This window comes from Ovis canadensis, chromosome 3 (assembly GCF_042477335.2).
Source record: "Ovis canadensis isolate MfBH-ARS-UI-01 breed Bighorn chromosome 3, ARS-UI_OviCan_v2, whole genome shotgun sequence".
Taxonomy (NCBI): domain Eukaryota; kingdom Metazoa; phylum Chordata; class Mammalia; order Artiodactyla; family Bovidae; genus Ovis; species Ovis canadensis.
The window spans coordinates 219,708,153-219,724,351 of record NC_091247.1 but is presented as its reverse complement, the minus strand read 5'-3'; the positions used below and the strand labels follow the sequence as shown (position 1 = coordinate 219,724,351).

The 16,199-nt window shown below is 42.7% G+C and overlaps 1 protein-coding gene across 13 annotated transcripts in view; it reads right to left on the bottom strand.

The window, feature by feature from the left end:
• Positions 1 to 16,199, bottom strand: part of ERC1 (ELKS/RAB6-interacting/CAST family member 1) — a 272,710-nt gene that overhangs the window by 38,921 nt on the left and 217,590 nt on the right. For 7 of the 13 annotated variants that reach the window (XM_069585925.1, XM_069585924.1, XM_069585927.1 and 4 more), the window contains one exon: positions 6,148 to 6,246. In XM_069585925.1, coding sequence (XP_069442026.1) covers positions 6,148 to 6,246 — 99 coding nt within the window. Of the gene's footprint in view, positions 1 to 4,458; positions 4,525 to 6,147; positions 6,247 to 16,199 lie in introns of all 13 variants that reach the window. The other 6 variants (XR_011256198.1, XR_011256200.1, XR_011256197.1 and 3 more) reach the window with 1 other exon arrangement.

Below are 16,199 nucleotides of genomic sequence, written 5' to 3'. Positions count from 1 at the left end.
TCAAATACTCCTAATTGTTAAGGACCTATGTTCCAGAGATGTTTAAAACACTGCAATTTTCAGTTTAAGAAATAAATCAAGTAAGTCTCAGGACAACGTCACCTTAAATCATTCAGCAGAAACTATAAAAATATAGGGGGGAACCTGTGGAACACTGTATAGTGTGTCTTAAAACTACACTGAAAGGTCTCTCCCCCGAGTATTTATAACTCGATCACGTGGCCTGAGAGGCCCCTGCCTCACTGAGCTCACATGATCACCAAGTCCCTTAAGAATTACTCAGAGCCTCTGTGTCGAGGCAGCCTGCAAAGTATCCTCAGGTGAGAGAACTTTAGCAGGAAAAGGCGCCTGCCACCGTGGTTGCTTCTTTGAAGGTGATGGGGTCTGACTTAAGGTCTGCAGCTGACCTCCCGCAGGGACACCTGGTGGGGGAAGGGTCTACACGCTGCTCAGGCAGGACGGGTGATGTCATCAACAATTCAGAGATTCCGAACAGAAGACGTTTCTCTTGCTGCAGGAAAAATGAATTACTAGGACTGTGCGTGACTTGTGCAGTGAGAGGAACGTTACTGTATCAGGAGAGAGGAGAAATCTATGATGTAAACAGTAGCATCAGAGGATCCTGTGAACTCTATTAAGCACTATCGCTACCAATATCACACAGCCCGTGACTGAATACTTTCTGGATGCTGGGCCAAGGGCTAAGTGCACTGAGAACGTTTGTGCTTGTAACCACACCAGGACCTTCGCTGTAGGTTTCATCACTGCCACTTAGCAGATGGGAACCTGACACTTGGAGGAGAGGTGAAGTGACTCGAGGGAAATTCCACAGCTACCGAGTTCAAATTAGTTTGAGGGGCAAAGCACGTTATTTAACACCAAACTAAACAGCCATAAAATAACATACCTGCCATACAAGGGACACAAAAGAAAACATGTTTTGTCAGTTTCACAGGTGGGATATAGCAGAGGAAATACAAAAGGCAGGATAAATAAAATCAGAAATGAGAAAAAGGAGGACTTCCCTGTTGGTCTAGCGGGTCAGACTCTGCTCCCAGTGCAAGGGGCCTGGGTCGGATCCCTGGCCAGGGAACTAGATCCTAAATGCCCCAACAACGAGTTCACATGCTGCTCTTAAAGATCCCCATGCCACAGTGAAGACGGAGGAGCTCGAATGCTGCACTTAAGACCTGGCTAAGCTAAACACACAAATAAATATTAAAAAAAAAAAAGAAATGAAAGAAGAGACGTTATAACCAATATTAAATGCAAGAGTTATGAGGCTACTATGAACAATTACATTTCAACAAACTGGACAACCTAGAAACGAATTAATTCCTAGAAACATAAAACCTACCACATCTGTATCACGAAGAAACAGAAAGTGTGAACAGACCAATGGCAAGTAAGGGAAACTAAGCAGTAGTTAAGAACCTCTCAAGAAATAAAAGCTGAGGACTAGCTTGTTTCACTAGTGAATTCTAAGAAACATTTAAAAAAAAATTCACACCAATCTTTTGAAAACTTTTCCCAAAAAATACAAGACCAGAGAACTCTTCCACATTCAGAAGATACCTAAACCAGAAAAAGATGTGGCAAGAAAAGAAAATGACGTGCCAATATCTCTGCTGAACACAGATGGAAAAGTTCTCAACAAAACATTAGCAAACTACATTCAACAACACATTAACAGGAACATTTGCCATGATCAAGTGGGGTTTATTCTAGGGATGCAAGGATGGTTCAACACCTGCACTGATGGTTGAAATCAGTCTGTGTGAAACACTACATGAACAATATGAAGGATCAAAGTCAACAGTCAAAATCATCTCAATAGTGCAGAAGAAGCACTTGACAGAATAACATCCACTTACTAAAAAAAAAAAAAAACCAACCAACTCTCAAGCAGAAAGAGAAGGAATTGGACAGTCAGTCTGCTCTCATGGATTTAAAGAATTAACATTGTTAAAATGTCTCTACTACCCAAAGCAATTTACAGATTCAATACAGTCCCTACCAAAATTCCAACGGTATTTTTCACAGAAATAGAGCAGAGAATTATAAAATTTGTATGAAACGGCATTGGGGCCTTTTAAGACTTCAAATGTGGTGGGGTCTGTAAATGTGTGAAAATGTGGTATACATGCAGCTGACCCTTTAACAATGCAGGGGTTAGGGGTACTGACCTTCTGCATGGTCAAAAACCCGTGTATAACCCAAGAGTCGGCCTTTCGTACCTGCGGTGCCTGAGTGTCCCTCACTCCGTATCTGTAGATTCAGCCAGTGGTGACGGGGCAGTACTGTAGTATTTACGATTGTAAAAATCCCATACGTAGGTGGACCTGTGCAGTTCAAACCTGTGCTGCTCAAGGGCCAACTGTACACACCCCCCCGCCCCAAGTAATACTACTCAGCCATAAAAAAGAAGGAAATCCTGCCATTTGTGACCACACGGATGGACCTTGAGGCCATTGTGCTTAGTGAAATGACTCAGAGAAAGACAAGCACTGCACAATCTCACTTACACATGGAATCTAAAAAACAAAAGAGTCAAACTCATAGATATAGGAACAGATCTGGCGGTTGCCCGTGGTGGGGTTTGGGGGTGGGTGAAATAGGTGAAGGGGGTCAAAAAGTGTAAAACATGTCCTGAGGATATAAAGCACGGTGTGTACAGTTAATAATACTCCATTGTATATTTTACATGTGTGCTCAGTCATGTCCGACTCTTTGCAATCCCATGGATTGTAGCCCGCCAGGCTCCCTTGTCCATGGGGATTCTCCAGGTAGGAATACTGGTGTGGATTCCTCCTCTAGGAGATGCCTTCCTCCAGGGAATCTTCCTGACCCAGGGACTGAACCCGTGCCTCTCATGTCTCCTGCACTGGCAGGCAGGTTCTTTACCACTAGCGCCACCTGGGAAGTCCCACTTGCTAGGAGTCAGATTCTCCTGTGGGAGGAGACAGGGAGGATGGAGGCTCAGGACCTGTGGGCCCTGTTTTCTCTGACACCATCAGGTCTTCTTCTACGGCTGGAAAAAGGGTCAGCAATCCAAACCCAGCCCCCTTCCTACTTGCGGGGAGGGGCGCCCTGCTCGGGCGGCACGGAAGCCCCTATGTTCTTCCAGGACAGACAAGGCGGCTTTGCTCTAGGTGGGGCCTGATGATCTCCACCCGACTCCTGCACGACTGCCCCCGAGGCTCCACACTGACAATCCCACCCCTCGTGGGGCACAGTGTAGATAGACCAAGAAAACCAGCGCGCTGACTCGCTCAAACTCAGCTCTGTTTGGCATGCAGCATTCCAGCCCCAGGAGCTTCCTGGCTGGCACTGTGTGTTTCAGCTTCTTCCACAGCCTCAGGGCAAAGCTACGTGGAAGGTTTCCCATCTTCACAATGCACGCTCCTTGCCATAACTTACCTCATCGTTCTCCTCGGCTGTGTCTGCCATGAGAGCTCTACACCACCCGTGTGATTTTAAAGGTGGAGGGGGGGTAACACTGAGACACAGACTTCTCAGGGAGAACTGACCTCAGCAGAGCGAGACAGCCAACAAGCACGGGCAGTGAATCCAGGGGGTGCAGGGCCATCAGGATGTGTGAACTTATTCATCATCGTTATTATTTTTTCTAAGCAAAGGATTTCCTCAGTCAAACCTCCAGGGCACCAGATCAAAGAGAGAGGCTGACACAGCTGGACCGCATTTTCTAGCCAATTGGCCGGTAAAGCAGAATCTAGACAGTGTCCTGGCAACTGTTTGACACGGCAGCAATCCACAGAGGAGGGGAGAGGAACTCTGGAGACCGAATCTTTATTCAAAAAGTCTTGTATGGCTTCTTCACTTCTCTTTCTGTTTAAGATAGTTTGGGAGCAATGTCCAAGCCCCAGGGGGGACTGTCCCAGGTGGGCACTGTGGAAGAAGCACTGATCCTGAGAATCCAGAGCATTCTTCTATACACAGAAACTAAAGCTTTTAGTCCAAAGTGCAGGGTTGTTTTTTTTTTTTTAAAGACTAAATAGTATTAATTATCATAAAAAGTACATCCCAAACCTACTGGCAGAGTATCTGACTGATTTCTTCTATTTCCAGTTTGATATGAGTCAATATAAACCTTACCAGGACACTGTTAAATCATGCCAGAGTGGGTAGTTTATAAATAAAACAACAACAGGAGAAATTTAGCTACATGCCCTGGAAGTTCTTCCAAAAATGTACAAAATGAAATGACAAAAATGACTATTAACATACAACAGGGAAAAAGAAAAAAAGCCACAGAACCCAAACCCCGCTATGTCACAAGCAAGCGATACACACGGGAACCAGGTGAGATGAGAAAGCAGGGAGCAAACCAAGGATTCAGTGAATTACGGAGAAACAGACGTGAAATGATTGTGTGGAAGGAAAAAAAAAGTGAAGGAAACAGAACACATTTCTGTAGCTCAGGAAAGCCGTTCTCACCGTTCTGAACAAAATGGCTGCACTAAGAGCAAGTGGGGGCTACGCCCAGATGCCCTCCTCCTCATCCTACGGGGAGGACGCAGGGCCCAGAGCAGCGTGGGGACGAAAAAGAGCTGGTTAGTATTTGAGACAGATACACAGGCACGATGCAGCCGCCGAGGACGGCCCCTTGGCCCCCGACCCCCCACATCAAGCTCAGATTTGTCCTCGTTTGTCCCCGAACTTCCAACCTCCCCACTTCCTTGCCACGCTCTTGTCTACTGGGCAACACGACCAAGCTGGAGGCTTTTTTTTAATTCTTCCTCCCCATTCCTGTTTGCCTCCTGCTCCTCCCAGGCATCCAGTCCTGGTATTTGTTAGCAAAACCTGTTTCAAGGGAAGGCTGTAATCCTCACCCTACATGTGTGCTCAGTTGCTCAGTTGTGTCTGACTCTGTGCGATCCCATGGACTGTAGCCCGGCAGGCTCCTCTGTCCATGGGGTTTCCTAGGCAAGAATATTGGAGTGGGTTGCCATGCCCTCCTCCAGGGGATCTTCCTGACCCAGGGATCAAACCCAAATCTCCTGCATTGCAGGCAGGTTCTTTACCACTGAGCCACCGGGGAAGCCCCCTAAAATCCTCATCCTACATAAATTAGCATAAACTTAGTTCCAGGTATCAAGAAACAGTCAGAGAAAAGCAAATGGCTTCTTGGCGAGGACAGATTGCTGCCATTGGGCAGATAGCTCTCCGCTTTGCCTTCAGTAAAGACTGCACTCTTTCCCTCTAAAGTATAAGCCGCCTCCATGGGCTTAGTGAATGTCATCATACAATGATTATAACCTTCTAAACCTTAGAAAAAAACGTGCACTTTCGATATTATTGTGCTTTCATGTGCAATGTTTCTTCTTCGTCTCCTAAGAGGGAGCTATGCTATCATCTGGAGGAGGGGCTTAGTGGGGGAGTGCCTCTGGACTCTTCGATCATATGGATGTAATTACTTAACTATTATTTTTCTCCCTCAGCTGTATATGTTAAGATTGAGTGTGATGGAGATGTTGAAATCTGATTTTTGGCAATGGGATATGAGGTAATCTGTTCACTGCTCTCCCCCATCCATCATATTCAAGATCTTGGGAGAGTTCCCTTCTTCCAGAACTGGCACTGGATATGGCTCCCTTCAGGCTGACTCAGTGCCTCCTCTGCACTCATGCGGAGCTGAAGGCAACAGTTTAAGGAGGATGTGGATGGAGAGGTCCACCAAGGAGACAGGAACGAAAAAACTAAGTTTCAACCTTCCCGTTTAAGAGGTGATGAGCAGAGATTTTCAAATCTGCAGGCGAATATGATTACTGCTACACCGAGTTGTGTGTGCCTCACTTAGCTTACACGCAAAGTTTTCTTTTTCTACTGAAGCAGGACAGACACAAATTAGTGAGTTTCTCTGAGAAGATGAAATTTTTTTCTCATCTCAATTTAAGGATTCTTTAGTGTTCCTTTCAAATCTGTTGGGTAACTCCTCTTAAAATACTCAGAATCAGGTACCACCTTCCTATACAGAAATGGACTCCATATTTAGAAAAAAAGTTTTCAGAAACTGATTATTTTTATTTTTCTAACTTGTTCCCCAGAGTCTGTAACACGCTACTACAGAATACATCAAAACAAAAGCACGCTGCTTTCTCAGTAGACAACCAAAAGCAGCCTTACCTGGTCTGGGGAGGGTTTGTGATTGGTTTGACCGGAATGGGAGGATCTAAAGTGGTCGTCCTCGTAGTTGTCGGCCATTAACTTCATTCGATTCTGTGTCTAGGAGGAAACGATTCACAAGGTCAAGCTCAGGCAAAGTCTCTATGACACACTGTACAGTCACAAGCACCTTAAAATTGTGCCGAGGAAGGGCATAATGAATCCTGTCTGAAATAAACTGAACATAGGATTTCTGAGGATACTGGGTGGTGGGTGGGGGGAAGCTCGGGCACAGCTACACGCTGCACCGTGCCCCCTCAAAACCCACGCCGAAATCGTAAGCCTCACATGCCTCCCTGCGAGTGGAGGCAGTCTTTGGGAGCTGATTAGGGTGAAGTGAGGTCATCAGGGTGGGGCCCTGATCTGATGGGGCTGTGGTCCTTCTAAGGGGGAAGGACACAGTGGGGAGGGGGCTTCCGAGGGCCAGGAGGAGGGCTCTCATGGGAACTGGGTCAGCTGGCACGCTGACCTTGGATTTCCCAGCCTCCAGGTGGGTGAGAAAACGAATTTCTGCTGTTGAAGTGACTCAGTCTGTGGGTATTCTGTTACAGCATCCCAAGCAGGCTAAGACAGGCACCTAAACTGGCATGGGAATTCTGGACGGAAGAGTAATTTCCTTAAATTAAGCACTTTATGCAGTGCCTGTTTTTATTTTTTAAAATAAAGAGTAGATGACATCACACATGGGAGAGAACACTGTGACTCTATTTTTCTACTTCGTGCTGGGCAGGACCCATCTTGCCAGGTTACTGTGAGAGTTACTCATCCTTTTTAACAACTATTCCATTTGGGGGAGATGTTATCTAACACAGAGACCATAAATACCAGAGGAAAAGTTATCCTTATCTGTAAATCAATGACTATATACCGAGACAAATCCAGAGAATCATCTGAAAAATGATTACAACTTAAAATAGAGTTCAGTAAGGTGATTGGACAGAAGCGACATATTAAAATTCAATGACATCACCATTTTCTTTATTCCATCAATAAACAATTCAGGCATTGGAAATGAGTTGAAGATTCTGAAATCCTTCTCTTTAGTCCTAAGACTGGAAGCAGATTATTCTCTCATGGCCTCTCCTGCAAGTTCACTAGAATGGAGGAGGAGATTGGATTCTGTGTGGTTGCTTAACTTAAGGCCTACGTGAATGTATGCACACACGTGCACACACACACACATCTATAAAACATTTTAGAGAATTTACTTTGCAGAGTAAGCAATTTAGAAAATCCACAGAACCCTGTGCATATGATCAAACAGCAATATTGTTAAAACTTGAGGTTCTGAAAGCATTAAAAATACATTTGCTAATGTTATATGATTCAAAAATGTTCACTGTAGATAATTTGAAACATACAGAGAAAAAAAATTACCCCTAAGTCCCTCTAACCAGTGATAATCATTGTTAATATTTACGTGAATCTGTTCAGTCTCTTTCCTATGAACATAAATAGTAGCATGTTCTGATTTAGTCTTTGCTTTTGCTATAATGCAGTATTTTTAAATTGTGATTATTGTGCAGTATATTTTGACATCTGGTAAGACATGTCCTTCTTCACCAATTCTGCTTTGTCAAAATCTGACTGGGTATCTTTAAACATTTTCTTGGTAAATGCAAGACATTTTGTCTAGTTCTATAAAAAAGTTTGCCGAGATTTTTCTTTGGTACTTTTTTTCACATAATGATGCCTAAGCAGGGGCTTTAGAGCCAAACTGTCCAGGCCTGAATTCTGCTTTTTACCAGCCAGCTCAGTTGTGCAAGCTGCTCACATGCTCTGAACCTCAGTTTCCTCTCCTTTAAAATGTGCGTAGCAATACCTTCTCCCCATTAAGACTGCTGTGAAGGTTAACCAACCGAGTTACTAACATAAGCTCTTACAAAGGCACCTGGCATAAAATCAATATCCAACTAATTTTAGCTATCCCCATTATTATGAACATTCCATGTCATTAAATATTACTCTAAAAATCTACTCTTGAGAGTCCCTTGGACTGTAAGGAGATCAAACCAGTCAATCCTAAAGGAAATCAACACTGAATATTCTCTGGAAGGACTGTGAATTCACTGGAAGGATGTTGAGGCTCCAATACTTTGGCCATCTGATGTGAAGAGCTGGGTCACTGGGAAAGACGCTGATGCTGGGAAAGATTGAGGGCAGGAGGAGAAGGGGACAGCAGAGAATGAGATGGCTGGATGGCATCACCGACTCAAAGGACATGAATCTGAACAAACTCCAGGAGACAGTGGAGGACAGGAAAGCCTGGTGTGCTGCAGTCCATGAGGCCCACAAAGAGTCAGACACGACTAAGCGACTGAACGACAAACTCCAATTTTAACCGGCTGCACAGTGTTCAGCTGAATGGATGCCTAATGAGCCCCATACTGTTGGGCACTTGGGCTCTCAAGATTTTTACTGAAAAACAGATACATACATTTGTAGCCAATTCCTCCCTCCAGGATATAATGACAGTAGAGAAAATCCTTATCAATAAATTGTGATATCAAATTTCTTTTCTGAGACGACTTGGAGTGGCCTTGGAAACACGCAGGGGAATGTTTCCCACATCACGTGGTGCTGCGTGACCGATGGAGAACCTTCTGCAATGAGGGAGGGAAGAGCAAAGGGCAGGGGCACACCAGAAACACCTCCACGTCAACTTTAAGAGGCACATGCAGCAGAAGTACACTTGAACAGTTACTATCTTAGAACCTGACACACAAATACCCAGCGCAAGTTTAGGAACTTGGCGGAAAACTGATAAAGCACACACACAAATCCCCTTTCAGGGCAGGATGTATCTCAAGTATCTCTGAGGCATGAGGCTGAAAGCCTCCAAGAAGAACTGACAGATAAGACCAAAGGCTACTTATTTCATGTACTCGAATGAAGAAGTAGATACAAGAACGAATCCACTTCTGAAAGACCTGAGGTGTATCCCAGTTGATCCAGGGTTCCCAGGCCTAAGGTTCATTAATTTGATGTGAAGTCTGTTCCCTGCACAGACAGAGGCTGAGCGCTAAGCACCCGATAGCTCAGAGTAGATGTTATACAGACCCTGTAAATGACACTGTTCTCAAGGAGCTCTTGTACCGCTCTTCTTAAGATAAGCCAGCAAGCATGAAAGGTGCTTTATAGCCAAATATCTTCCCTTCTGAACCATGCCACGTGCCTGTGCAGACAGCTGGACTCCCTTGGTCCCCTCACATGAAGGATAAGATTGTTTGAAGGAGTAAAGAAAAAAAAGATGGGAAGAAACTTGCTGAAATAAACTTTGTAAGCCATAAACGTGCACCTCAGTATAGTTATACATACCCATTCAGGGAATTCGCTGGTAGCTCAGTGAAAAATCTGCCTGCAGTGCAGGAGACCTGGGTTCAATTCCTGGGCTAGGGAGACCCCCTGGAGAAGGGAATGGCAACCCTCTCCAGTATCCTTGCCTGGAGAATTCCATGGACAGAGGAGCCTGGTGGGCTATAGCCCATGGAGTCACAAGAGTCAGACACGACTGAGCGACTAAGCTACCACCACCCGCCCAGAGGAAAAGGAGCTCCTTGTTTAGACTGCTAAGCTTTTCTTCTGAGACCGAGATATCAGTGCTCAGATACGGCAGTTCAGAAATGACACTTCACAGAAAAATATTTTAGTTAGGCTCATAAACAGTGTATGTTGGTGATCCAAACCCAGGTACTAAAAACTGTTTGAATTCTGATCCGTTATCTGGTTGTTCACTAATCTTTGCTTTTTGGCTTCTGAGAATGCTATTAAGCTACCTAAATGAGCTTTAGAGAGAATAATACTTAGAAATATTCTGAGATATTTTAGAAAACATATAAATAAAACTTAACCTTACTAATTAGCATTATATCCAATTATAATTATCTTAAAGAAAGCAAGAAAATGATTTCTGCCTACATTCGTCGAACCTTGGAAATCATTTTATTAACATTATAGTGAATTTCAGTTAAACGTTGTTATGTTGGTATTTGATATATAAAATGAAAAAAGCATCATCTCCATTATTTTCAGGTGGGTCAGACACAGCATTGGTGATAAATTTTACAAAATTTCAACAAATTACCTTTGAGCTTTATTTTAAACTTCATTACATGACAAAGTATAAATTAGTTATTATTCTTTTTAAATTTAATTTTGACTGTGCTGGGTCTTCACTGCTGCAACGTCCTTCTCTAGTTGCAGTGTGTTGGCCTTTCTTTGCAGTGGCTTCTCTTCTTGCGGAACCGGGCTCAAGAGTGTGTGGGCCCAGCAGCTGCAGCTCCTGGGCTCTCGAGCACAGGCTCAGTACTTGCGCACGGGCTTAGCTGCTCCGTGGCATGTGAGATCCTCCTGGACCAAGGATCAAACCAGTGTCTCCTGCACTGGCAGGTGGATTCTTTACCACTGAGCCACCAGGAAGTCCTGTGAATTATTCTTGAGTTGTTCATTTATCTTTCTAGCTGGGAAAGTTCCTCTTCCACTGGTTGGACAGCTCTGGGGGGGCTCCCTTGGGACAGTGCGGGAGGCAGAGGACAAGAGCCGGATCAGGAGAGAGAACTGTGCTGAATTCAGCCCAACAGCTGTCACTGTAAGACTGCCTTCGCACGCTATTTTATTTTCTCAACTAGAGGGCAAGCTCTAGAATAGAAAAATGTGTTTCCTACTGATTTTAAGATCTTTTTTCTTTTTGATGTGGACCATTTTTAAAGCCTTTAGTGAATCTGGTATAGCATGGCTTCTGTTGTTTACCTTCTGGCTTTTTGGCCATGGGGCATGTGGGATCCCAACTCCCTGACCAGGGATGGAACCTGCACCCCTGTGTCGGGAGGTGAAGTCTTAACCCCTGAACCAGTAGGGAAGTCCCCCAACCAATCCTGTTTTGCTTTTTAGAGAAACAAGTTTGGTAGTTTAATCGTGGTCCTGGTTAGGATCACAACGGGAAAGGAGAACCATCCTGCGCTTTTTCTACGTGGCAGACTTTGTGTCCTTGGACGTGACATCACTCCTGCATTCTGGCAAATATGCGCTAAGCTCGTCTTGTCTGTCCATTTCTTGCTCCAGATCTAGAGTCAGCCATTTTACCGAAGAGCTCACTTGGTCAGCAGGACATCAGCGGATCAGGATGCTCAGGGCTGAAGGATTATTGCTGCTTCCAGGCTGTTTCAGTTCAAAGCTGGGAAACACTTTTTTGTAAAGATGACGAAGATTATGAATGAACAGTAATATTTCCAATTTAGATTTAAGAGTCTAGATCTGACCCTTAAAGAATAAGTTTTTATTTAACCTCTTTGATTTTATACTTTATATATCCTTTTTCCTCTTAAGCTGAAAAACCTTGGTTCCTTACAATAATGATGTGATTAGCTTTTATTGGCTTTATCCATCAGAATGACTCTTTGAAAATACCAATACCAATGTAACCACTATCAATATGCCTTCAGGATGAGCTTTAAAATTTCTTTGCATTATTTTTCTTCTCACTGGCGAGTATCTTACTGAGAATGTACAGAGAAAGATCTGTAATATATACAGTTAGCTGAAATAATCCTAGGCTCTATGTGGCTATGTCAACAATTTAACAAATATCTAGATTCATCTGTTTACAAAGCTCAAGAATTGCTTTCCCCACTTTCTGATATGATTTTATTTTTATTTATGTAAAACATCCATATGATTCCAAGGTCAAAACTATATATATAAAACTAGGTCCCTTCAGAGAAGACTTGCTTTCAACCCTGCTTCTCCATTCTATTTATTTCCTCTTTTCATAGGAAATGTTGGAGGTAAATTTTAAATTCATCTTTAAATCTTTATGTACTGTAAGCAAGCATACACTCTCACAAACATTTCTGCAATCACCCACCTTCCTCATATGAAAAGTTGGACTTCCCTGCTGGTCCAGTGGCTAAGACTCTTGTGTTCCTAGTGCAGGGGGCCTAGGTCCCACCCTAATAAGGGAACTACAAGTGAACTACATCCCAGGAGCTGCAAGTAAGACACAGGATGGCCAAAAAAAAAAAAAAAAAATTCTTAAAAGTAGAATATTAAATACACTATTCTGCATCTTGCTTTTTCATTTACCAATGTCTTCTAGAAACGGCTCCATCTCTCCCTCCATTCTGTTAGATGTACTGTAACTGATTCAACCAGCACCCACTGCTGGACACCTGGGTTATCTCCACTCTACTGCTATTACAAACACTGTAGCAAACACCACAGTAGCACATGCCCAGTTACTCTGTGTAATGTTATTCTGTTAATTGTGAAAATGTATCTGTATTTCAGGTAGGAACTTCCCACATCCAGTGGTACTCTAAATCTGCTGGAAATTCTGGCATCTTACTGGGGACCTGGGGATCCTTCCCAGGGTCACAGCAGAGGAAAGTTTTTCTCATTCACTGGCAGTAAAAGTTTGGCTGAATTGGCCTTGCTTTCCTTCCCCTTGAACAGCGCTCCTCTGATGTCCCAGCGCCGGCAGAGGTTCAGTTTCAGCTCCTGGTTCACGTCATTGTCATGTTCCATCTCCATTCGCTGTGCGGACACTAAAACCCAGCCCGACCTGAACTGGTCACAGCTGGTCACAGCACCCTAGGGCTGCTGCTGCTTTCGTGCACACTATCTTTGCTTCTGACACCTTCCTCTTCTGCCAATAAGCTCAATCACACATCACAGACTCGGAGAGGGGGTTAATGCTTATCCAGTATCTTTAGGTTGGGAACAAAAAGCATTTCAGATTCTCTGAATCTGTCAGATTCTAATAACCCGTCTGCATGTCTCTTCTTCCCATGGACTGAGTCTGTGAGGGCTGGGACAAGCTCTCCAGCCACGTGTCAACCCAGTGCCTAGTAAAATCGCTAGTATGTGTGTGTGTGTACACACATATGTATCTATATAGTCCTTTTAACACGTTTGTCAAATTCAAGTATCTATTTTCTAAGGTTGGTGCATTTGGGATTGTATTTTATTATTCTTCCAGCAATGAGTTTTATATTTTGAAAGCTTTTTCTATGAAATTATCTTTATTAAATAATGCTGTTTTCCCATTTGTATTAATTAAAAATAGACACGCTTACCAAACAGAATTTCTCAAAACTATGAAAAATCCAGCATTATTGCCACAATGAGTTGTCTCAGCCAAAAGAAAATGGACATCTTAACTAACCAGCAAAGTTTTATCTCAAATGAAAACATAACTGCTGCTACTTATAATAGCTTCAAAAAGAACTCCAGAATCCAGGCACTCTGGTTTTCCTAGCTTCACAAAATTCTTTCCTTTGATTTCCTCATATACAAATTGATTTATGTAAGAAAAAGGAGAACTTTTGATTACGGATATTCAGGTATTTGTTTTGGTATTCAGGGGATTTTTTTTCTTAAGGTTTCATGTAATCTTCCTCTCTCATCTCAAGGGTATTCTTGGATATGTCACCATTTATGGCTTTAGGTTCATAGGATGTCTGTTCTTTCAACATATTCTGTGTTTCCTACCAAAACCCTACTTTTTCCCCCACTCTTGGTAGAAAGCAAAGAAAACAAACACAGTAAACTTTCTACTTGCCTTTTTTAAAAAATAATAAAGGAGCCTAGGTTTTTTTCATCTTATTATAATATTCCTTAGTTCTCAGAAAGGTTTGTGTGGGTCTCCTTGCTTCCCCAACAGATAATCACATATTCCTTTCTCCTTAGCCACAAGAAAGTATTTATTTATTAATCTTAATACATAGTCCTGCTTATTAGGTATGTCTAACTCTTTCCTATATGCCATGCAGACTTTAACTTTGAACTCTGGAGGGACAGCAGCCTATACCTTTTCTTTTTCAACGAATATTAACATGAAGATAAAGATATATCCAGTGTTTAAAAATTAAAAGATACTTTGTAAGAATTTCTAAGTTTTGAGTGCTGTCCTATTTCTGGCAGGGCCGTGGTGTGGAACTGCAGTACACCAAGGTAAAAACTCAGAGCCAGATCCACAAAGCCACAGAGTTCCAGGAATGAAATAGCTCGTAGGCCAACTTGCTAAACTGACCCAAACCAGTGTCTGAAATGAGACTGTTTTAAAACAAAGTGCGATTGAAACTTTATTCCTGATCACTGCCTCACTTTCTAGCACACACTTTTCATCTTTGCAATAAACCTGAAGCAACCCTATTTGAGTTTTAAGGTTACCAGCAGCATTTCTTTAAAGAAACAGAAGCCCCACATTTTGCAAAATATTTAAGGGAATGCTAGCCAGATACAGTGAGACTCACCATCACATCTAAGGAAAGAAGATAATGTAGGCAGGTGTTTTCTGTTATTCTAGAAACCAGTGAACAAAGGCCAGGGTCCAAGAGCATCTACCATAGAGTTATGTCTACGGATCAGGCCATCTGGGTGGCTAAGCACACACAGTTAAAATTTTAGATATGGGGGCCACAAAAAAAGAGAAGTGACACTATATTCCTTCACATGTAACAGAAAAGACAGATCCCCTCCATCAAAAAAAAATCTTATATGGTATTAAACAGAATCTTAAAAAAATCATTTTCCCAAGAATGGTGGCACAAACCACAGGTATCAATTACAATGCATCTTAACCCAACAATTTTGTGCTGCAAAGCGGAAAAGTTCAGTATTCTCCCTTCAAAAAGACACCCTTTCCTTTAGTAAACACATTTATTTAACGCTTTTCATTAAAAACAAAAAAAGCATTTCCCTGTCTGAGAAACAGCCAAGCAGGCAGCGGGGTAATCTTCAAAAATTCTAAGCACTTTAAACACACATACACACACACAAGATAAAAGATGCATTTTAGATAAGAAGGATCAAAAGTCTTGAAGTGAGAAGTTCTGAGGGAATTTTATGCTTTCTTTTTACAAAACCATGGTCCATGTGTGGAAAAGGAACGAATGAACTGACTCAGAGTTAACTATAAATCGTACACTCACGTGCACGTACACTAACCTTCAAACAAACCTGGGGATGCGAACGCATTCGGGTTCTTAATGGAAACCACCCACACTGAGAGCAACTGACATAGGGCCAGACCCTCAGCTCCAGCTTGTCTTCCTGTCTGAGACCCCACCACGAAAGGATTTCTCTGTACCTGTGTGCTCTCACAAACTTTTATACGTGCTTAAGTTGTTGGAATCAACAAACACTGACCAACTCATTCTAGGTATCTTCTCTAGTCTCCAAACTTACTTCTGTGTGTGTGTGTGTGTGTGTGTGTGTGAAATTGAGCTAAACAGCTTTTTAGTCTTTTGTGTAAAGGAAAATAACCGTGACATTTATTAAAATCAGGCCTTTCTTAAAAAAAAAAATCTTAATTTAAAAAAGTATCTTAAATTGATCTCCTATACTTAAAGCTGTAGAAATACTTCACTGATCATTTCAATAAACTTAAGTATTTGAAAAAACTTTGATTTCTAGAAATAAACAAGAAGTACCGGGCATAGATTGATTCTAATAAGGAATGAATTATCATTAAGGATCATTTAAAAGGAATTAGTGGCTGAATAAATTAGTGAAACTGGACAGCAAACCAGTCAATCCTAAAGGAAAACTCATTGAAAATTCATTGGAAGGACTGATGCTCAAGCTTCAACACTTTGGCCACCTGATGAGAAGAGCTGACCCACTGGAAAAGACCCTGATGCTGGGAAAGACTGAGGGCAGGAGGAGAAGGGGGCAACAAAAGATGAGATGGTTGGATGGATCACTGACTCAATGGACATGAGTCTGGGCAAATTCTGGGAGATGGTGAAGGACAGGGAGACTGATGTGCTGCAGCCCATGGGGTTGCAAAGAGTCAGACACGACTTAGTGAATGAATAAAAAGATAGCAAAACGCACCTGCTACCAGAGGCATCATTTTCTGAAACACATCAATAAGATACTGGGGCTGGGGGACAGAGTAAACATGAAGAGGAGGTTTACACAGGATCCAGAGTCACACAGCGTGAAACTCCAAACATCCAGGAGTCAATAAAAAAGTACACATAAAAGTGAGAACCAGCTCGAACTGAACG